The sequence below is a fragment of the Physella acuta genome, unplaced genomic scaffold, assembly GCF_028476545.2.
Source record: "Physella acuta isolate Inbredline_101_S28 unplaced genomic scaffold, ASM2847654v3 ptg000793l, whole genome shotgun sequence".
Taxonomy (NCBI): domain Eukaryota; kingdom Metazoa; phylum Mollusca; class Gastropoda; family Physidae; genus Physella; species Physella acuta.
In genome coordinates, this window is record NW_026732311.1 from 276,524 (window position 1) to 299,647 (window position 23,124).

Here is a 23,124-nt window from a genome sequence, read left to right on the forward strand (position 1 = left end):
AGATTGTTACTGTTCACTTATTAGGTGTAACATTTATACATATAATTCTCTTCTGGGAGACGCAAAAAAACAAGCTGTAAGCGCGCTCCCTATCATCTCACCCCTACATGGTCTGGTGAGCTGTGGTTCACGCTAAATGTTTACATTAATCGTAGAGCCGGGTTTAGTGACGGCTATTAGGGGCAGATAATTTAGTTGTGAAACGATTTTTAAACTTAGGGGAGGTAACTAAGAGGAGGCTGCTTTCACGGGGGGGGGGGGGGGGTAGGGGTTGGGGGAAAGGAGGGGGGGGGGGTAGTATCGTCCTTAAAGTGTTTTTAAAGCAAATATTTTCAGTGGCAGCATTGGTACTGTCGAATTCACAAATTATGAATTGCTGAAAAGTAGAAAATAAAACAACTAAATAGCAGCGTATGATATGCCGCGGGTCGGCTCGTTCATAATGTTGCTTGAAACATATTTTATATTATTTGCCACTTGAACGTATTTACTATAAAAAAAAATTATTTCACTACATGGTTATGTCATTATGTGTCATGATGTGCCATACCAGACCTCTGTTATTGCCACAATAATTGTATCTTTTGTAAAAAAAAAAATTGTGTTAGGGTAAAGTTAATGAACTATATATAATGTAACTTGCTAATCTCAGCGCTAACGCTAACATATATACCCCAAACCATTGGCGTCACTGGGGCCGGTGTCACCCCCCCCCCCCCCCCCACCTACCCTCCATTAATTTAGCATTTTCGGTTTGGTGTCACCCTTCTCTCCTTATTGTTTAGTTACTCTAACTGAATAAAATATTATTTTGATAGTAAATTTTATAATTTTTCGTCCAAGAGTCCACCCACCAAAAAGTTGTCACACCCCCCCCCCCCCCCGGAGAAAAAAGTCTGGAAGAAACACACCGATTGGTTGTGTTCTAACGTTCCTTCAAGTCTCACGTATTAAAATCTTAAGTTGAAAAACACGAAGTGGCTTTCATGCAATCAATGTATCTATGCACCCCCCTCACATACACGCTGTACAGACAAGCCTTCGACCCCCCCCCCCCCCCCCCCCCCATAACTAACCGTGCTCTCTGGACCACAATAATCCACTCGTCCAACCGCCATAAAAAACAAATTGAAAAAAAAAATCTACACGTAGCTAATGGGTGTCGTCGATATTTCTAATAAAAAAAAACCAGGTCACCTGTCGCTCTTGACGAAAATGAAAAATCACGCAGATTGTATCGTAGATTGTTATCATTTTTAGTTGCTTTTTTTTTTATAGCTTTGACGTGTTAGGTGTGTTAGCGATGATGTGTCTAGAAAATTACACGTGTTGTGTCGTTAAACTTTAAACCGGTAATAGAGCATACGGATATTATGTTGCCTTTATGGGGAAGGGATGTATTATAAATATGTGTTCTATGGTAAGATTAAAAACACCTGACGACTATCGACTAAGGTCGCTGGTATAACTAACAGAGAAGTTTCTCTCACTGATTTCACCACCCTCCCCCCTCCCTGTCGTTGACCTTCTGTCGTTACAGGGTTTTTTTTCTTTTAGATATTGGGCCCTCAATCCCCGAGTAGGCTACGTACACAGCTCCCCCCCCCCTCCCCTCCATCCTCCCGCTGAAAAAAAAATTACATTGAAAGTGAAAATACATGCTTTAACCATTCTTATATTCCCCCCCCCCCCACTGAGAAAAATGCCATGCAGAGGCGTAGCGAGGGGGAGGGGGGGGGACATATGTCCCCCGGGCGCCGACCTTGGGGGGGGGCGCCAAATTGAAAGTTTGAGGGGGGGTGCAAATAAAAAGTTCGAGGGGGGGTGCAAATCAAAAGTTTGTCCCCGGGCGCCGAGAAGGGTCGCTACGCCTCTGCTGCCATATGGAAAAAAAAATTGTGTGCATATTCTTTAAAATCAAGAAAATTACAGTAAAAGTGATTGAATTACATTTACTTCTTTTTTTTTAAATTGAAAGCAAAGTATAGTATAGTACTAATGTGGAGTGAGACGTAGATTCATGCAAGTCCTTAGTTATCTAACGGTCGCATGGTAAATCGTATTTTAAAATGTAGAGGGGTGGTAATTTTATTTATTTTTAAAATTATTTTATATCGAGTTACTTTCCTTTGCTTATGGGCGTCTAACACAAAACAAAACAAATCTTGACCTACACGGAAAGCGGGAAAAACACTTGAACTATTTTCTCCGGTCAACTGTCTGACCAGCCAAGCGTAGATGTGTACTCAGAGCACGGCGGGAAAAGTAGGCCACCTCGGCTATCCGAGCCCTCGCTTTCCGGCTGCCCCGAGGTCGCCTCCAGGCAGGTGGGCTTTGCCAAGATGGCGGTCGCCTAGTTACGTAACAACGCTGCTATAAAAAGAATCGTTACGCAAGTCGCTTTTTTTTTTGTTATGCACAACCAGCTGCTAACAGAATGTGAATGTAGGCACGGCTAGGCTAGGCCTATGGTTAAGTTTAGGTTAGGAATCGGTGTGTTGTGTTGTAGCTGTATTCCTTCACAGTTCGGGTTAGGGTTTAAGTTTTGAAATAAGTGTTGAATGACTTAAAGGATATCACTTTGGGTTAGAACTACATCTAGAGAATTGTTTGTTAGGAAGTAAAAAAAAAACATAATGTGAGCAGGTTAGGTTAGGTCGGAGTTTATCGGATATGATTTAATATCGGTGGTGGGGGGGAGAGATTTGGGGGAGAGGGGGAGGGAACCAGTGTTTCTTCCACTTTTTTCTCCGGGGGTGCACTTGAAATTTTCGGGGGGGGGGGGGGGGGGGGGACACACACTGTTAAAAGTATCCATTTCTTACGGGGGGGGGGGCGGTAGACTTTCTTCGGGGGGGGGAGGTGGGGGTTCGAAGAGTTGCCTGGAAGAAACTCTGAAGGGAACTGTAATCGTTTTCAATTACAATTTGATATTTTTTTTCTATTTTGAGCCCCCCCCCCCCCCCTTCGTCCAGCGACAGATGACTGAATCTACTATTTTCCCACGTTTTCCTTAACTTGCTTTCGCGTCTGTTTGGTTCTCCAATCAAATCTTGCGATCGAAATTTCGGGCACTTCCCGGTTAGCTAGCGCGCTGAAATTTTCAGGGAAGCTTTGTTTCCGATGACCATAGAATATTCAATTGTTATTATTACTAAATTGATCCATGGAAACATTTTATTGATCATTTTAGGCCGCTATATAATTGTACAAAAACGTGGGGTAAAAGGGACATAACCCAGTAACTGTAATTTGATGAAAACAATGTTCGGGACTCTCCCTCTTTTTGCTTACTGACTAGTGTTCACGCAGTGTTAGTGTACAAACAACCAGAACGTAACAACTGGTGGCCAGTATGGGGGAGACGATATGGTCGAGTGGTTGGGCACACGATTGCTATCCCACTCGGCGCGGGTTCAAATATATGTGTTCTAGTCAGTAAAGTATTCACACAACGTGTTTTTTACGAGTTGTCTTTTTACGAGACTTTAATGCTATACAACTTTTACGCGATTTTAATGCAAACAAACAGACAAAGACTAAAAAGTAGAAAATAATAATCATTAAAAAAGTTTTTAAAAACCCACGTTTTCTGATTGAACTAAAAAGTAGAAAATAAATGTTATACATCACAATAATGCAAGCGATCACTCTACTATAAGCGATCAAAAACGTGGGGCGCCGTGATTTTCTTACAGTTTCAAATACTGTTGACTCTCTACAAGCTCCCTAATAAAAGTCAATAGTATTAGAAACTGTAAGAAAATCACGGCGCCCCACGTTTTTGATCGCTTATAGTAGAGTGATCGCTTGCATTATTGTGATGTATAACATTTATTTTCTACTTTTTAGTTCAATCAGAAAACGTGGGTTTTTTAAAACTTTTGTTATGACTATTATTATCTATCGTTAGATCTCCAAACCTAACCCACTATAAATATTGTGTGCAGATATAATCACAGCCTTTTTCTGGCCTTTAATTAACCTTGACAGAAACCTTACGACACACTATTCATGAACAATTAAATTAAGGCTAAAGGCCAAGTAATTAATTAAGGCTTTTCGACATCAGAACTCTTTTAATTTCACGAATTTACTAATTAATCATCCATACATACTAGATTTTATTGCTTTGTCGTTTATAATTATTACTTACTTCCCTTTACGATACACATTGTGTGCCTTATTAAACAGTTATCTCTCTTTACTAAGTTGAAAAGTGTATATATTATATCTATTGTTTGTTAATATTATCAGTGATCGTGTACATATTAAGTGCCTATACCAGGGGTCGGCAACCTTTTGAGCCGAAAGAGCCAAAAGTTACAATTTACAACATTACCCGGTTTTTAAAGAGCCACTAACATTTTTATGTCAATAGTATATTTGTTTAGGATTATATATATATATATATATATATATATATATATATATATATATATATATATATATATATATATATATATATATATATATATATATATAAAATCATCAAACAAATATCATACTATATATATAATTTAAAATAAATAGCTTTGAATATATGAAATAATCTCATTTGAATTTGCGTTGAGAAGATCTACTATAGAAGTCAAAGTACTTGCATTTGTTTTGAATACCTCAAATCTCTCAGTGAAAACATCCTTCATTTTGTTTATATTAATGCTGAAGTGATTGAATAGTAGCATTGGCACCATAAAGATATTTTTCCAGATTTTTCGTAATTAAGTAATTTACCGCTCAACATGTAATTAACAAAAAAGTATTTTCGAAACAAACCACATCTTTAAGCAAGATATAAGCTGGGTTTTCCTTTCAGTTTTACACTTAGCTCGTTTAGTTTCTTTGTGATATCCACAATGAAGTTGAATGTTTTAATTCGGAATGGACAATGTAATAGGAAGTAGCCTACACTGAGATAGGGAGTAACTAAATATTCTAGTATAATAGTGAATGTTTATTGTTTATACCTTATGTTATATCGTTTATTACCAAATGTTGCAGACTAATATTTTTATGAGTTTTGAAAATAAAATAATTATTAATATTTGTGCATGGAACTGAAGAGCCGCAACTGGAAACCAAAAGAGCCGCATGCGGCTCGCGAGCCGCAGGTTGCCGACCCCTGGCCTATACCCATTAAACTTACTTAAAACCTTTATAAAAACAGAGTTTAGAACCACTAAAGTTTTTAAAATAAAAAAAATATTTAACGGGCTTGTTGCTAATATGTGTTTACAATATTTCTCGAGTGGCCAATATCTGATGTCTTTATTTTTATTTTTATTTTCAGTGCTTTTTAAAGCTTGAGGCTTAAATTTTTGTGTTCAAGGGCCGTCTCTAAACTGAGCGATATATCAAATTTTCACCCGATTTTCTACCATTTATATATAATGTAAAATAATGACTCTCGGCCTTTTCGACTAAATACGATTTATGAGGGGTGGTGGTCGATGTATTTATTCGGGGTACAAGGGTAGGTCAAAATGTCTTTTTTAACAAGCTTTTCCTTTATCAGTCTGTCCATTTGTTTGTATAAGTGTGTGTTACTCTTGTAACTCACTTTAACCCACTTCAAAAGGGCGGAGTTGAATAATGTGTTGTGTGTTTTATAAAAGGAGACCACTAGCTTATTAAAATGCAAATGTTTTTTTTTAGTCGGGATTGGAATCAAGTTCTTAAAAAAAGGACGTCTTGGTAAAAATATGTATAGGCCTCATACTAGGTCAAGTTGTTTTCAAAACTAAAATTTCTCCCTCCTATTACATTTTTACAATACCGAATTAAGAGTCGTTCATAAATGTTAATAAGCTTTTCTAAGCCGATATATACCCCCCCCCCTCTTTTCCTCCCCTTGTTCAACACCCACGCCTATATAACAAAGTATCAGTAAATGTCAGCATCCATATCACACACACACACACACACACACACGCACACACATCACACACATCACACGCACACACACACGCACACATACCATTTTTCCATTTTATTATTAAATCGCCAGCAAGCATTGCGTTGTTTACCTTTCAAAAGGGGATGTAACCAAAATAAATAACTCGTCATTAGATTAGATCAGGTGCTCTACCCTAGGGCTACGCCATCACCCCACTCCCATAAACTTATTTTTTTAAAATGCACTCCAGATGTTTAAGAGAAAATCGCTTCCTTGCTTCATTGATAGAAAAAATGTAAATGCTTCCTGTTAAGTAAAACCAATATATATATATATATATATATATATATATATATATATATATATATATATATATATATATATATATATATATATATATATATATATATATATATATATATATATCTGTGTTCGTAGCCTTTAAAAAAAGAAACTGAAAATACGCAACCATAAAGTGCATTAAATGAAAAATTATTAACATAACACAAAAAAAAAACATAACGAAAATAAATGCACATTGTATTTTTCTATGCCTGTGTAGACAACCCGGGGCACTTGACAAGCATGACCGTAAGGGTTAAGTGGTTTTTTTGTAATGGGAACTTATGCTTTCAGTTTCAATACACTGCACCATCTATGTAGCTTACTGTAGAAAGTTATCATGGGCGCTTGAAGATTTCTTATAGGGGAGGCCACTGTGTACGCCCTGGCAGAAAAATAATATTGTGTTGTGTTGTAAATTATTTTATTAATTAAACAAGTAGGCTTATAAAAATATTTATAATAACTAGCTTAGAAAGGCAATAAAATAAGAAAATGTAATATTGTTATAGTAATTTTGTCGATGTGAAAATAAATTAATTGTTCACCTAAAATGCATTCTAAACGATTTATAGAGATTTGGGGTGGGGGTGCACTCAACACCGATACCAAGAGGAAAGATGCACAAAAGCAGAGCTCGAACAGTGTTTCTTTCATACATCTTCCCGAGGTAAACTCCCCCCCCCCCCCCCTCATCCACCCTTCAGCCCTGACGAAATAGAAAATGTATCACGTTAATATAGAAAACTAATTTTTAAACTGCCCCCCCCCCCGAATAATAAGCCACCCTCCCCTATTTTTGAGAAATATATTTGAAAGAAACCCTGGGCGTGGGTGAGATGGGGGTTTATACTTTATTCCTACTACCGACGCCCCTGCACGTAATGAATGCCATATAAGGTGTGGGCGGCTTGTATTCGTTGAGTAGTTCCTTGGATTGCGTGCACTTCTCGGAATGTGGACTTGAGGGGGGTAAAGGCTGGCACCTCGCATCAACAAACAGCAGACTGTTGCAAGCACGAGCAGACGCTAAACTGTTGCAAACACGAGCAGACGCTAAACTGTTGCAAGCAGACGACCGACTGTTGTAAACACGAGTAAACTGTTGAAAGTTGAAAGCAAGAGTAGACTGTTGAAAATCTAGACCGTGAGATGGCGCTGAAACCAATTCTATTGTGTTTGTTTGTGTTGCATCTCAGTGGGACACCAACAATAGGTAAGAAGTTTTCTACTGTAAGTTATCTACTTATAGATAATTTTCATCATCATCATCTTTTCTCATTCGTGTCCAAGACACATGGGACAGAAGAAGTAGAGTTCATGTATTTCAATTAATTCGATATACAAAAGGAAAGTGTGGTCAGCACATTGCCCAGACGCCTTAGTTTCCCAAACTTGAGTCAGGTATACATCAGAGCTGGGTATACTCAGGGTCGTCCTACAGACTCAAGCCCGGGATCCAATCCTCAGACTTTCCGGTTAGCAGTCGTAAACTCTAGCATTTGACCATGCTGTTCGATAATTTTATTTGATTATAAATATAAGGATGTTACTGATGTTTCTATATTGTTTATTTCCTTTTATTATTTTTTTCTTCGCTGGCGTCTGATACAAAACGCATGTATATTAAAGTGCTGAGATTTGAGTTGTATAAGTATGATTCAAGTTTTCAAAGTGTGGCCCTTAATGTTAAAATTCGTCTGGTTTATTTTTAGGGCTATTCAGTCCCTCTTGCAAGTCTGTTCTTTTTCGTCCTTAATTACGTGTCAACTTGCAATGCGCCATATAGGTTATTGACTCCGATTTCAACCTGCAATTTCTTTTTGGATTTGCTTCCATAGCCTTTGTCCAACCAAGAACTAACTGCAAGTCAGATTTTTTTTTTTTTTGAGCTGTCTCTCCTAGAAGAGTAGCTGTCTTCAGCTATCGAACCTCATCTGGGGGATCGAACTCGAGTCTTTTCGGCCTAGCAACGATGAGCTTTACCAACTCGACCACGACGCATTGTGGTTCCACAAAATTGATGTAGAAAACAGTTAAATCAGTGTGTAAAGCCTTGTAACCGTTTCCTTTCTAGTTTGACTGTGTATAATTCAATAACTCAGCTTTTTAAAACAAGATTCTACGCCCGGGGCAGCCGCCTCATCCAACCTAGCTACGCCACTGACAATGTGTTGCCAGTTATCTGGAGCTGGTTGTAGACTAAAAGAAACCTTTCTCTTAGAAGCATCGAAGAAATTTATTTTTAATATTTAATATATTCTGTGAAAAAATATCAGTCAATATCCCGACTCATGAAAAGCAGTCATCTAACCTTAAAAATACAGTTTTTAACATTTTTAAATAATTTTAAGCATTTTTAAAATGACTTGACAAACGGCTTTTCAAATGTCCACAGAAGCCTCGAGCCTTCAATTTGTAGCGAACCCTTTAGTCATCAAGCCTGTCTTGTCAAAAAAGCTTCAAGTACGATGTGCTGTTTTTAACACAACACAGGAGATCATGAGAAGAAATTATAAAAATAAGGGCTTGGTCGAGGGGAAGTTAATCAGCAGCATGGAAGATCCGCAACCGGACGTGGGTCATCTCATGTCCATCGTCATCACCAAGTGGAACAAGGAGACTGACCAGAACGAGACTGTGGCCAGCGTTGCCGGGTGTCTGGCAGCTGGAGCAGAGTTCAACTTCCTGGGGAAAGTTGAGGTGGAGGGAAACACGGAGAGGTCACCTGTGCCAGGTGAGGTCGGTTACCTGAAGTTGACGTGGGACAGACCGCTTGACCAACACTCTGGCCTGTATAGCTGTGAAGCTTCGGCACTAACATCGGAGAAACATACAATATCTCTAAGCGCATCTTTGCAAATCGTGGCCAAGGAACCTACCATCTCAGATATTGTCGCCTACATCTCTGAACACGACAAGAACATCACATCACTGAAAGAGGAAAACCAGAAGCTCAAACTGGACCTTGAATCTTTGATGTCAAACACGACACAAAACTTTACAGAGGTGCAGCAAAAAATGGCGCTTATGAAAGGTCAAAACACTCAAACCGGAAGCGTAACTTGCTCAGACCAGACGATCCTCTTTTCACAGCAGTTCAAAAACACTCCGATCGTATACGTTGCCTTTGAAGCATTAAGTGTTAGCGGTAGTGGAACTTACACTACCTCACTCTCTACGTCTGCAGTGTCTGTTTCATCTTTCAAGCTGTCGTGTTCATACACCGGTCATGTGAATACTTGGGGCCTCAGAGTCAGGTGGCTTGCTACTGATTAATATATATATATATATATATATATATATATATATATATATATATATATATATATATATATATATATATATGAAAGTATGTTTGTTTATTTGTTTGTTTGTTTGTTCGTCCTATATGCATTACTAAAAATAATAAAATTGTCATCAAATCGACATGAAACTTTAATAGAGTTGATGAGAATACTCTAGGGGAGATTCCTGCGGGGAAAAAAAATTCAAATTTCGCATGGGCACGCTAGTTCAAAATAGTCGTGACCTATCTGTATTTTCATTCAGTAACGATATAAAACAGCTGCATGATTAATACCAATGTGCAAAGAATAACCAAGGCTAGTTTCATAGAAATATTTAAGTGTCTACTGGCCTATATTTGTCTAGTTTTGTTTTTTATATCTATTTCTATATTTTTGTTGTATATGCTCAACAGATCATTTTTATACAGCGGATTTTAAAATTCTAATCTACAACGTAACAATGTAAATTGTTGTATTTTTTTTCTGTTTTATTTTATAATCAACTGATTCCTTTGCTTGATAATCATTGAATAAAATATTTTCAATAACATATTCAAGACTTTTATAAACGTATACAATGTTTTGTCTGGAACATCAACTATTGCTATTCTCCTCTATTCCGCTAGAAGTGCCATCCAAGCCTCACTGTTAGGCCTACATGAGTATAAATAAATTTCAGGGGAACTAACTCACGCTTTCTTATTAAAAATAAATACTGATGCGTATCAAACAAAAGGTGAGGGTTTTCTCAAAGTTTGAAGTGGTAACACCGTGTTAGAAAATAGCGATGTGACAAGGTGATTATAAAGTGTTATAAAGTCAGATACTAGTTTTAGCTGAACGAGAAAATAATAATGTTGGGCCCATGGACTACTGTAGCATTTAATTATTTTTTTGTTCAAGGAGGTCATCCTTAAATAATGCATTGCTTTATTGGGATGAAATGATTTTTACCTCTCCTCCCTGTCCCCATTGTCACACGTCGTCACAAAAAGCCAAATCCCCCCCCCCCCTCCCACGCTTTCGAAAATATGTGACGTCACACAATGTCACAAAATGTAACTCTGTCATTTAATTATGCTTCTATGTCAATGTTAAATTGATACTTAAAACATAACTACCAGTACTTGGAATATCTGTCCTAATAACACAATTCACGTACACCTCCTCGTGCCTTTTTGATGCTTCGGCATCGACATTTTGTCCATTTATTGACCAAAGCTGTACTAGATATTGCGGAGAAAGAGCTACTATAAGCCCAAATAATCGTAATATTATGTATTGCCAGTACCTAGATCTTTTATTTAAACGAGATTATAATTGATAAATTAATTATTTGACACAACACTCACTGGTCCGTTTTTAGAGGGATTAATTATAAAAACATTTTTCTTGTGTTTTTTAATGTATCGTTTAGGAAAGGGAGAGAGAGAGAGATGGAGAGAGAGAGAGAGCTTGCGTTACTCAATGTACGCAATATCTAAACGGGGGCATTGACAATGTTTATAACTCTTACCACGTTTTAAAGTCTTGTTGTTTTGTTGTTGTTTTTTTCTGTTGTTTTGTTGTTTGGTGTGTTTTTTTTGGGAGGGGGTGGGGTGCAGTCAACTGACAAAAATAGGACTAGTGTTTGTTTGTTGTTTGTTTGTTTGTTTTTAATTAAAAAGCGTGTGACCAAAACATTGACACATTTATTATGCTAATAAAACTAAGAAGTAGTCTGGAAAGTGAAATTTACTATAGTTTGTGAGAGGAAATTTGAAGTTCCCCCTAAAGCTTCAGGGCCCTTTGCTGATGCCTTCTCAGCCCATTCCATCCTTAATTCATCAATACCAATCGCTTCGTGAGTAAAGCTATAAAGTATTGATAGAGCTGCTGCTTCACCATACAACAATAAAATCACAACGGATACAAAGTAAGGACGACAAGTGCTGATCAGGGAATATATTAAAAATAAAAATAGGAAAAAATTATTTTGTCGGTACATGGTACCCTCCTTAACACACGCCCTCCCTTCCACTACTCCCAAGCTAGCTACGCCACTGAGCTGGACTCAAAATGTTCTTGAAATTGGGATAAGGAAGGTTTTACTGTGTATATTGTGTCTGAGCGGATCATTTGCGTCTGTTCTTTTAAAACGTATTTTAGCTAAAGGAAGTTAAACCGATAGTTATTTTACTTCCTACAGAACAACTGAGAGCATCTCAGTCATGAAGGGGGTGTTTTGTTTTCTATTTCTTGTTACAGCTGTAATGGTTTCAACGGGTTAGTCTTACATTTATTTTCAAATAAATGTAGATCTTTTTACTTGAATTAGGAATAAATTTTTATCAAACCTAGGATTTACAACAATTTTAGTTTAACATGGCTACATTGAGATAATTTAAGTCGGAACATAAAACTTAAAAAACGAAAGTTTATTCTCTTTAAAAACCAAGCTATATAAAATCTAACAGCAAATAATTTGCAAAACACAATAAACATTAATTTTTCCAACAGAAGCCGCAAGTCTTCAGTTTGTAGCGGACCCGTTTATCATCAAGAATAAATTGTCAAAGAAGCTTCAAGTGCGATGTGCTGTCCTTAATCCCACTTTGAAGCAGAAGATTTCTTTGATTAGAAATGTTTCTAATAGCTTAATCGAAGGGAAATCGGTCAATGCTAGCAAAGAAGATCTGCAGCATGATGTGGGTCATCTCATGTCCATCGTCATCACCAAGTGGAACAAGGAGACTGACCAGAACGAGACTGTGGCCAGCGTTGTTGACTGTCTGCGAGTTCGGGAAGAGCTCGAATTCCTGGGGAGGGTCGAGGTGGAGGGAAGGATAAGGAGTTCACGTGTACCAGGTGAGGTTGGTTACCTGAAGTTGATGTGGGACAGACCGCTTGACCAACACTCCGGCCTGTATAGCTGTGAAGCTTCGACACTAACATCGGAGAAACATACAATATTTCTACGCGATTCGTTACAAATCGTGGCCAAGGAACCCGCCATTTCAGATATTGTCGACTACTTCACTGAACACGACAAGAACATAACATCGCTGGAAGAGGAAAACCAGAAAATAAATAAACTGTTGTACAGAGCAATATGGGGTTAGCTCAAACACCCGCCAGTCGCTTACGTTACTTTTGAATGAGCATGAACAACTGCGGTATGGATTTTTCACTGCCTCGTCGTCCACACCTGCAGTATATGTGTTCATGAATGCTTTATGAGCATTGGGGCTTTAGAGCTTGATGGCTTACTATTGATTTATTTAAATAAGGCTGGAATCTGTTTGTATTTGATGAATAAAGATGTTTAAAAGCTTAGAATGTTAATGGTCATTTTTCAATAATAGTAACGGCTAGTTAAATATAAACTTTTGTTTTAAATATAAGCGCTTAACTATGATTCTTGTTTAACCTCTATTGCATATAATAAATAAACATGTTTGTCATGAAAAAAAATTTTAAAATGTTAATATTTTATTTAAAAGCATGTTATTGTTTCTTTTTTTCCGATACAAAACGTATGTATGTAAAGTATGTATTTCTAGCACGTACTGTCAGGTGACAACCCTAAATAACGCCGTGCACGGTTGGGCAACTTTTCAGCATCTCGCCATAAAAGGCAACATCCCCCACACACCCTACACACACACACACATCGTCCTACATTTACTTGAATTTATATAAAATTGACGCATGCGCCTTTTTTCTAGAACGCCATACTTTTAAATCGAACTTGTTACATTAATCACCCAAAGCATCAAGGAGAAAGACAAATAAATAAGCTTAAGCTTTGAATAATAAAAGATGGTGGCTCAGTTCTAACACTTGAGATTCACTGAGAAGAATACAGTGTTGTGTTTGGAAGGTTTAGAAATTATGCTAACTGTAAAGGGAAAATAAACTTTTATTTTTTTTTTGGGGGGGGGGGGGGTATTTTGATTTAATAACATGCGGTGAGATTGTTTTGCTGTTTGAATTTTTAAAAGTATATTTTAAAGGTGGGGGTGAGAGATTTCTTTTTATCAAATAGACAAGGTTTCCAGCGTGGGAACGTCTAGTGCGCTACCAGAGTTTCACCCAGGCATCTCCAGGGGGCTGAACCCCCCCCCCCCCCCGAACTAAATGGAATTTATATACAAAACACTTTACCAGTGTCCGCCCCACCCCCCCCCCCCCCGTCCCGGAGAAAAAAGTCTGGAAGAGACACTGTGGAAACGCTGGGAAAATGATACGATCCAATTTGATAAAGCAGACACAGATTCTGAGATAGGTTGATTTATTGTGGGAAAAGTGCTACGATACGTTAACATATTTATGAGCGTGTTAATTTAGTGTGGGAACATTTTTGTGGAAGATTTAGCGTTGACTTTTTATTGTAAATGTAAGCATCTGTGTCTGTTTTTCTGGTTTGTTTTTTTTTTATTTTAAAAATGTGTATTTAAACGGTGTAGCCGCGCCAAGGCTTTCACTCTCAGAGACGGTCTAGCGGCTGTGTATCACTTTCTAAGGCGGTGTATAGTCTGAACATGTCTGACGTGAGAAGACTTTTGGCATTGATTCTGCTCATCAGTGGAGTAGCGGCGAAACCAGGTGATTAAAAATTTGTTTTCTTTTAATTGTAGCACGGGAATAAATCTATTGATGATTAATACCGCAGTATAATTAAAACTCGTGCACATTAACTACAAGTGGATTTTTTTTTTTACTTTTTACTATGGGATAATTATAGTTTGTGAATTAACAAGAAAAAAACCCAGATGTGTTACTGCAATTAGAGCATATATAAGTTTGGATACCGCTATAGTCACACATATTCAGTGGGGAAAAAATACAGTCAATTTTTATAGTGAACAATAAAATCAGCTTTTGTCAAATAAATTAAGTTTTAAGGGGGTATTGTTTACCCACGCTAGTACAGTTCATAGATACATTTTACAATTTAGTCCAAAAAACTCGAGCAATCACTTCAATTACAAGAGTTTAATATAGAATTTGCTTTTAGTTATTTCATGTAAGCTAAATCTGACCAAACCACGTAAACAATTATTTAGTTTGTAGGGTGCAAAATTCCACATTCAATTTCGGGGAAATTGCAGTGAACACCACGGGGGGGGGGGGGGGGGGGGGGGGGCACAAATAGACTGGCGGTTCAAAAAGAAAGATTTCTTGGACAAGACAAGTGGTTGTTAGCGCCGGGGGGGGGGGGGGGATAATTTATTAAGTTTATCGTGTTATCCAGTGGGAATAGCAGGTCAGAGATTCTCGCTCTTTTTCGAGTGGTTAGTGTAAAGCCTCGCAAGGCAGAACATATATTTATGTGATTAATAAACGACAGCACCTAAGCCTCCTGTCGGGTTTATATTATTTTACTCTGGCTGATTTGGATAACACAATTGAATACCCCTAGACAACGCAAGTCAATGAATCAGATGAACTCTACTCCATCTGCCCCACGTGTCTTGGGCACGAACGGGATTAAGAAGAAGAAGACAACGGCGGTCTTATTGGCTAGCACCCGAGTCAGCATTAGTCACCTATTCAGTCGGTGACAAAACACCGGACCAGAGGCGTAGCGACCCTTCCCGGCGCCCATAGACAAGATTTCAATTTGGCGCCCCCACCCCCCTCCCCCATATATTGTTCTATATTTATAATGCAAAACTACAACTAAAATGAGCTTTTATTTTTTTTAAACCATTTTGGCGCCCCCTAGGATCGGCGCCCGGTGACATATGTACCACCACCACCACCCACCACCACCACCCACCCCCGCCCCTCCCCTAGCTACGCCTCTGCACCGGACTACAACAGCGTTGTTGTAGTCAACTTGCTAGCTATTTTTTGCTTTAGTGACAAAAGCCTATACGATAATTCAATATAATTGTCTATATTTTTCCTCTTTTAAAATTCTACGCGCTAATTATGTTAAGACTAAAACAGGCATTGATTTTATGTATTTGTCAATCTTACAGGTTTCTTTTTGCTTCTTTGTTTCAGAAAGTACGGGATCTTTAAAACCAGTCACGAATTCTTCATCAAACGTCAAAGTTAAAACTAAAAAAGTGGAAATGGCGGATTTTAAAAACGAAACCAGACTGGATACAAACACAACCGACAATGTTGAAGGTTTAACCAACGAGTCTTCCGCTGAAATCAGTTCGGTTGTTAACCTAACAGCGGATCCTTTAGTCTTCCAACCTGCGCTGACACGAAAGCTTACAATTAGATGTTCTGTCCTCAACACTTCTGTAACACCAGTCATGAAAGATAACCCAGGTGGGAAAAATGAAATTTTAAACCAAAAGAAAGCATCCATGATGTCATCACAGGATGACGTCACAAACCTGCTCTCTATCGTCATCACAAAAGTGAACGACGGGACAGGAAAAAACGAAGTTGCAGCAAGAGTGGCCGGGTGTCTGGCTGCTGATGTGGAGGTCAATGTCCTGGGTCAGGTGGAGATTGAAGGAAACACAGAAGGATCACCTGTGGCAGGTGAAGCTGGCTACCTGCAGCTCACGTGGGACAGACCTCTAGGAAACTCTGCAGGCGCGTACACCTGTGAGGTGTCTGCTCTAAACGCCAATAAACATTCCATCTCCTTAAACACTACAGTACGCGTTCAAGCAGAACAACCTTCTATTTCATATCTGTCCATGTATATTTCTCAACACGACAGGCACATCGAGTCTTTAACCAAACGAACACTGGAATTGGAACAAGAAAATAAAAACCTCAACACTCTGCTGCAATTTTCGAACTCGAATCTGTCAGCCGATCTAACAGCCTTTAAAGACAAGATAAACGAACAAAAGTTATCTGAAATACAAATAGGAAATATAACGTGCCGTGAAGGGAATAAATCTATACGTTTCAAGCGGCCATTTAAAACTGTTCCTACTGTCACCACGTTCATGAGTGATTTAAGTTTTTCCCTCAGCTACCATAAGCAATCAACCAAACTAACTGCCTCTAATGTTGTGAAGACAGGATTCACAGCAGAGTGTTCTGTTAATGGTGACACTTCTGCTACACATGTCTGGCTTGCTATGGCTCCTTAATGCTGAACACCACTTCAATTATGTATAATAAACTAACTAGTCTAACTGCATGCAAAGATTTTCGGATTTTTACTTTCTCAAATACAGAGTATGGGTCTACTCGCCAAATTCACAGAGTATATAGATCTAGACTAGACTAAGTATTGTAATCGTGCACAAAAATCACATGAAATTTTGAGTTTTGCGCTTTACACCTCAGTACTTCATCACATACGCAGTATAGTAATGTAAGCGGGCAAAAATTCTAAATCCAGATATATCAAAATTTCGGCGTTTCACGCGTAATTAAGTCGGAAAAACTGGGCTTTGCAATTCTTCCGGATGTGTGTATGTCTGTGAACACGATAACTTGAGTACCGTTACATATAGGTTGATGAAATTTCATACATAAGTATAACAATCAAATGTGTAGTTCTGTTTCAACTTTTCAGTCATTTCCGGTAACCGGAAGTGGAATGTATTCTACTTTTAATTTTTCAAAAGCCTATAACTTAAGTTCTGACTCAGATAGATAGACAAAATTTCACATATAAGTAAAAGATCTAAGTCTCTGCCTTATTTTTCTTTAAAAAAAAACGCATATGAATTAATAAAGTGCTAATATTCCTCACTATTATACACACATTGTTTGCTGTTCACCTGGTGCGCAATTATTTTTTTCTACGAGATTCTATTATATTTTTTAAAGTTTTAAGAAATTATCAAATGATTAAAAATCATGTCTATATCGCGAGTTGCTATCCCCCGTTGTGTTATATAAGAAAATTCGATAAAGTTTAGGGGAGATCACTCCCACTTTTTTTAAAGGTGCGAAACAACAAGCTAAGTAAATGCCTGTATTTCTTAAATAAAATTCGATAAAACGATTTACAGTAAGGAACCTATACATAGATCCACATATGTCAACGTTTTTATCGGCATATCACTAATTCACAACCTTCCTGTAGTTTGATAAATAAACACTTTGTCTTTGTGGCATTAAAAAAAAGTTTTTCTTATTTACTTTATGTAAATATCTTTACTTTTCAACCACTCCTGAAATAAAGACATTCATGTCTAGTTATTGTTGTAACCATCACATTATTGTTATTGTGGTTTGTCTTGTTCTTTTCTTTTTCGTTCTTATTTTGTAATATTGGAAGGGATTTCCTCAAACACAATTTAGTATTGCAAGGTAAACCTGTTATGCGCCCCTCGGAACTTTTTCCATTTAGCAACCTTCAGCTTTACCGACAGTGTTTCTTCCACTTCCAGGCATCTCTTCGGAGCCCACCCCACCGCCCCCCCCCCCCCCGAACGAAATGGAATTTATTTAGAAAATATATACTTTTAACAGTGTCCGCCCCCTCTCCCCCCCCCCCCCCGCCGGAAACTTTAGTCCGCCCCCTTTCCCCCCCCCCCTCCCCCCAAAAAAAAATTTCAGTGCCCCTCGGAGAAAAAACTCTGGAAGAATCAATATTTACTGTCCCAACCCCTGCTGCGGTTTATAAACTGCAGGTCATGTCTTTACCATTTTGTTATAATGGTAAATCTACTACACCACACTTTCTTTCAGTAAGCGCGCGTTAACATTTATTTTTAACCTGATCAAAAGTTTAAGAAAAGGAGATAAAAATATACAGAAATAAGCATGTAGCGTTGACATGTACAGCCAGCCTTTAATGCTGGGACATTACCTGATCGTTTCTTTGTAAAAAAAATTATGACAGAATAATATAGAGCCTAACAAAACGCAATTTAAAATTGAAAACAGTCAAATGTTGAAAAGTAATGATTTTGGTAATACGTTAAGTTTCGTCAAACGAGTTACACTTCTAAAAATAACGATAAGTAGCAGGTTTAGAACCCCTCAAATGACGCAACTTGTGTTTGTTTTTACATGATTAATTCAGAACATGGGAAAGTGAGATCACGCGCGTGAAAATGCACGATTCGTAATGATGAAATCCTATTAAAATATTGCGTCAGCCTTTCTTCTGAGACCGCAGCAACGATCGGAACGGGTACGCCATTTTTCTATATAAAATTTATTTTCTTTATTTCAATAAGAGGGGAGGACGTGCTATTATGCCCTCCAACCGCCCACCCACCCCCCTCCCCGTCCCCATCTAAACGCCAATAAACACTCCATCTCCTTGAACACTACAGTACGCGTTCAAGCAGAACAACCTTCTATTTCATATATGTCCATGTATATTTCTCAACACGACAGGCACATCGAGTCTTTAACCAAACGAACACTGGAATTGGAACAAGAAAACCAAAACCTCATCTACTGGGTGAGTCGCCTTCATCACAATGTTTCGACATCCTTAACCAGCTTACAAGAAAGAATGGACGACTTTAACTTCCCCGAGGTACAGGTTGGGACCTTCACATGTAACGAACTTAGTCAAACTGTTATGTTCCAATATCCATATTTTAAAACAACCCCGTTCGTTTTCACGTCGTTGAGTAACTTAACCATTACCCAATTTTTCCCGCCATTCAGAACATTCAACCAAAGTTCTCGTTTCTGGTGTAACGGAAACTGAATTCACGGTCACGTGTTCTGTCAGTAGCGGTAGTGTATCTGCCGAACATATCTGGATTGCTGTGGTCCGGTAACATCGACCAACAACCAGAGGCGTAGCGAGGGGGGGGGGGGGGGGGGGGGGGGGGGGGCGGGGAGACATATGTCCCCGGGCGCCGACCTTAGGGGGGCGCCAAAATGGGTTTGAAAAACAAATTGAAAGTTTGAGGGGGGTGCAAATCGAAAGTTTGTACCCGTTCGCCGGGAAGGGTCGCTACAACAACCATAGTGTTTGTTCACATCTACAAAGCTTTATTTCATCTACAAGCAGAAAAAATATATACTAAAGGTTTAACAATAAATATTCTCTAATTTATAACATTGACTTGAATCACGAAGGTCTAAGCTGTTTTAGCCACGCCAACAAATTTTTAAAAGGCCATATCTTAGCCCCTAATTAAGCTAGAGACACAAAATTGGTATCAATGTGTAGGGAAAAAAATCCAGTGTTTTTTTGTTTTTTTTTTTTTATTTTTTTTGTGGTATAATTATACTTGAAATTAGTGGAGTTTAAAAATTACGAGCAAAAACCTATATTTATCAAGAGATTTTTGTCCATCTGAAACGGAAAAAAAAAACAATTACATGTGTCCATTTCAATATAAAAAAATATTTAAAAATTTGTAAAATTAAAAAAAAAAGGAAAGACTATTTTCTTACAAAATATCATGAATACGCTGCCTAATAAACTAGTTATGTGGTCGAATGCGTATGTTTTTGTTGTGCTTTTTGTTGCGCGATGTGAAGTTAAAGTAAATACAGCCTCTACTGTTGGTCAAGTGTCTATGCGTTACTGTTGGATATGGTGTCTATGCATTACTGTTGGACATGGTGTCTATGTGTTACTGTTGGCCATGGTGTCTATGCAACTGTTGGACATGGTGTCGATGTTACTGTTAGACATGGTGTCTATGCTACTGTAGGACATGGTGTCTATGCGTTACTGTTGGCCATGGTGTCTATGCTACTGTTGGATATGGTGTCTATGCGTTACTGTTGGACATGGTGTCTATGTGTTACTGTTGGCCATGGTGTCTATGCAACTGTTGGACATGGTGTCTATTTTACTGTTAGACATGGTGTCTATGCTACTGTAGGACATGGTGTCTATGCGTTACTGTTGGCCATGGTGTATATGCTACTGTTGGACATGGTGTCTATGTGTTACTGTTGGCCATGGTGTCTATGTGTTACTGTTGGACATGGTGTCTATGTGTTACTGTTGGACATGGTGTCTATGTGTTACTGTTGGACATGGTGTCTATGTGTTACTGTTGGACATGGTGTCTATGTGTTACTGTTGGACAAGTGTCTATGCGTTGTTTGGTCAGCACAGTTTCACCTTATTTACAGCCACTAATCGTAACATGTCTTGACGGAAAATCCACCAGACAACTTGTAATTGTGAAGAGGCGTTCAAACTGATTCAGATTTAATGTAACTAGTTAGTGGTAGACAGAGGCGTGACTTTGATCCGTCAAAACCGGCAGATGAAATATTATTGTAAGTGTCATTTAATTTAGGTTCTGCACCCCCACCTACATTGTTAGCTCCTTAAATAGCGCGTGTGGCAGTTTAAGATTTGCAACCACCTAACTTTGTCATATGTTGATTACTTCTTCTCTATTTTAACGCCGCCACCACCTCCCTGGTCACTCTTCAGTCTACGAACCCCGATCCCTCAAAATTTCCGTTTATGTTGTTTATAAACATATTTATTTCTAAACTATTGACTGATTTATGTCAATATTGATTATCTGAATCATTTTTATACGGTACAAATTAAGCGAAATAACAGCTGAAATTTAGTTTCAAGCATTTCCTTTTTAATACTCAAAAGTCTGTCGTCATACTTTATGAACCCTCTTCCCCCCCCTCCCTCCCCCCTCCCCACCATTCTCTCCCCATCGTCCCACATGGTCACGAATTTCCGAATCCCTACTCCCCCTCCCCTTGGAGTGTGATGTTGTTTATGGACAACCCCAACAATATAACTGACACTGAGGGGGTGGGGTAGAGAGGTGACCTAACGCTATCGCCTATTTTCGCCACTGAATGCTAAAATTAAAATATGAACAAAACCACACAGTTACAAATAAAATAAATGGATGTGTATCGTGCATTGTTCAGCCAAACCGGTTAAAAGGAAAAGTAGAACCAGTGTTTCTTTCCTACATTTCATTATATTAAGTATTAAGGGGGGGGGGACACTGTTGCCTTGCAAAAATAAATGACTGAAAGTATCATTCTTTCTGTGTATAACCATAATGCTAATATTATATTAATACTGTATTTTGACACCGCGTTTTTTTCTGCTGATGTTGTGGCAGTTATACAGAAAAAACAGTGTTACGGGACAGGCACCCTCCCCGAGCTACGCCAATGAACTGACCTCATACTATTGTCTCTGGGGGGGGGGGGGGGAATCAGTTCCGAAAACTGGAATAATGAAGGATTTTAAGTGCTTTTTAGTAGTGGGCGGAGCTTTCAGCATCTGAGAAATGTACTTAAACTCGGGGAAGTAAAACGAATAGGCATTTTCCTCCAACTGCTAAACTGATAGCATCTCAATCATGAAGGGACTACTTTGTATTTTACTTCCGGTTACCATGGCAATGGTTTCAACTACAGGTAAATTATGCTTTTATTTTCAGAGTAATCAGATTTTTTTGTTTGATTCAGGATTTGTTGGAAAACCATACTTAAAAATCGGTTGTTTTTTTTAATGTTGTTTTTTAAAATCTGTTAGTTTTGTTATTATTTCTTTTTTTTTTTTGTTGGGGTGAGGGGATTACTTTTAGACACAACAGAGACAATCTGGAAGTGTTCGATTAAATTAGACTCGATGAACGCAAGGCCTGATAACAGTTTGTAGATCAGATTTTTTAACAACTGCCAGGTTCATAACAATGTCGTAACAATCTGATTTTAACAAAATATTTTTGGGATAATCGCAACACACACTTAAAGTCTATAGAACGAGTGTTTAGTGTGTAGGCCTTTAGCAATCGGGCTACATCGTAAAAATATAAATAAACTCAATAATAAATTCATGAATTGTTTTCTTCATCAGAAGCCTCGAGTCTATATTTTGAAGCGAACCCGGCTGTCATCAAACCTGTACTGTCAAAGAAGCTTCAAATGAGGTGTTCTGTCAGCAATCGCACTTTGGCGCTGATTAATTTTTATAAAGGGCTATATAAAGAGAGTTCAACCAAAGGGGCATCGGTCAATGGTAGCACTGAAGATCGGCAGCATGACGTGGGTCATCTCATGTCCATCGTCATCACCAAGTGGAACAAGGAGACTGACCAGAACGAGACTGTGGCCAGCGTTGCCGGGTGTCTGGCAGCTGGAGCAGAGTTCAACTTCCTGGGGAAAGTTGAGGTGGAGGGAAACACGGAGAGGTCACCTGTGTCAGGTGAGGTCGGTTACCTGAAGTTGACGTGGGACAGACCGCTTGACCAACACTCCGGCCTGTATAGCTGTGAAGCTTCGGCACTGACGACGGAAAAACACTCGTTCTCTCTAAACGCGTCGTTACAAATCGTGGCCCAGGAACCTACAATTTCAGATCTGGTCACGTACATTTCTGAACACGACAAGAACATCACATCATTGAAAGAGGAAAACCAAAAGCTCAAACTGGACCTCAAAGCTCTGATGTCAAACACGACACAAAACTTCACCGAGTTGGTTAAGAAGATGGCGCTAATGAAAGGTCACAACATTGAAACCGGAAGCGTGACATGCTCTGCGCAGACTGTGTATTTCTCACAGCAGTTCATAAACACCCCAGTCGTTTATGTTGCCATTGAATCGCTCAGCGTAAACACCGGTGGTAGATATATCACGACCTCTCTGTCCACTTCTGAAGTATCTGATGAATCTTTCGACCTGTCGTGTACTTGCACAGATTATTGTAATAGCTTAGGCGCCCGTTGGCTTGCCATTGGTTAAGTT

The 23,124-nt window shown here is 38.6% G+C and overlaps 4 protein-coding genes across 4 annotated transcripts; all 4 read left to right on the top strand.

The window, feature by feature from the left end:
- Positions 1–7,318: 7,318 nt before the first annotated feature.
- On the top strand, positions 7,319–9,520 carry LOC131950990 (uncharacterized). Its single transcript, XM_059313223.1, has 2 exons — positions 7,319–7,457; positions 8,640–9,520. Exons 1-2 carry the CDS (start codon positions 7,394–7,396, stop codon positions 9,518–9,520), a joined length of 945 nt encoding a protein of 314 aa, XP_059169206.1. The 5' UTR covers positions 7,319–7,393.
- A 2,201-nt stretch (positions 9,521–11,721) lies between these two features.
- On the top strand, positions 11,722–12,908 carry LOC131950991 (uncharacterized). Its single transcript, XM_059313224.1, has 2 exons — positions 11,722–11,796; positions 12,031–12,908. The coding sequence occupies exons 1-2, from the start codon at positions 11,742–11,744 to the stop codon at positions 12,630–12,632; spliced, it is 657 nt and encodes a 218-aa protein (XP_059169207.1). The 5' UTR covers positions 11,722–11,741; the 3' UTR covers positions 12,633–12,908.
- A 1,093-nt stretch (positions 12,909–14,001) lies between these two features.
- LOC131950992 (uncharacterized) lies at positions 14,002–16,667 on the top strand. Its single transcript, XM_059313225.1, has 2 exons — positions 14,002–14,118; positions 15,526–16,667. The coding sequence occupies exons 1-2, from the start codon at positions 14,055–14,057 to the stop codon at positions 16,587–16,589; spliced, it is 1,128 nt and encodes a 375-aa protein (XP_059169208.1). The 5' UTR covers positions 14,002–14,054; the 3' UTR covers positions 16,590–16,667.
- Positions 16,668–21,700: 5,033 nt separating this feature from the next.
- LOC131950993 (uncharacterized) lies at positions 21,701–23,124 on the top strand. Its single transcript, XM_059313226.1, has 2 exons — positions 21,701–21,792; positions 22,235–23,124. The coding sequence occupies exons 1-2, from the start codon at positions 21,735–21,737 to the stop codon at positions 23,119–23,121; spliced, it is 945 nt and encodes a 314-aa protein (XP_059169209.1). The 5' UTR covers positions 21,701–21,734; the 3' UTR covers positions 23,122–23,124.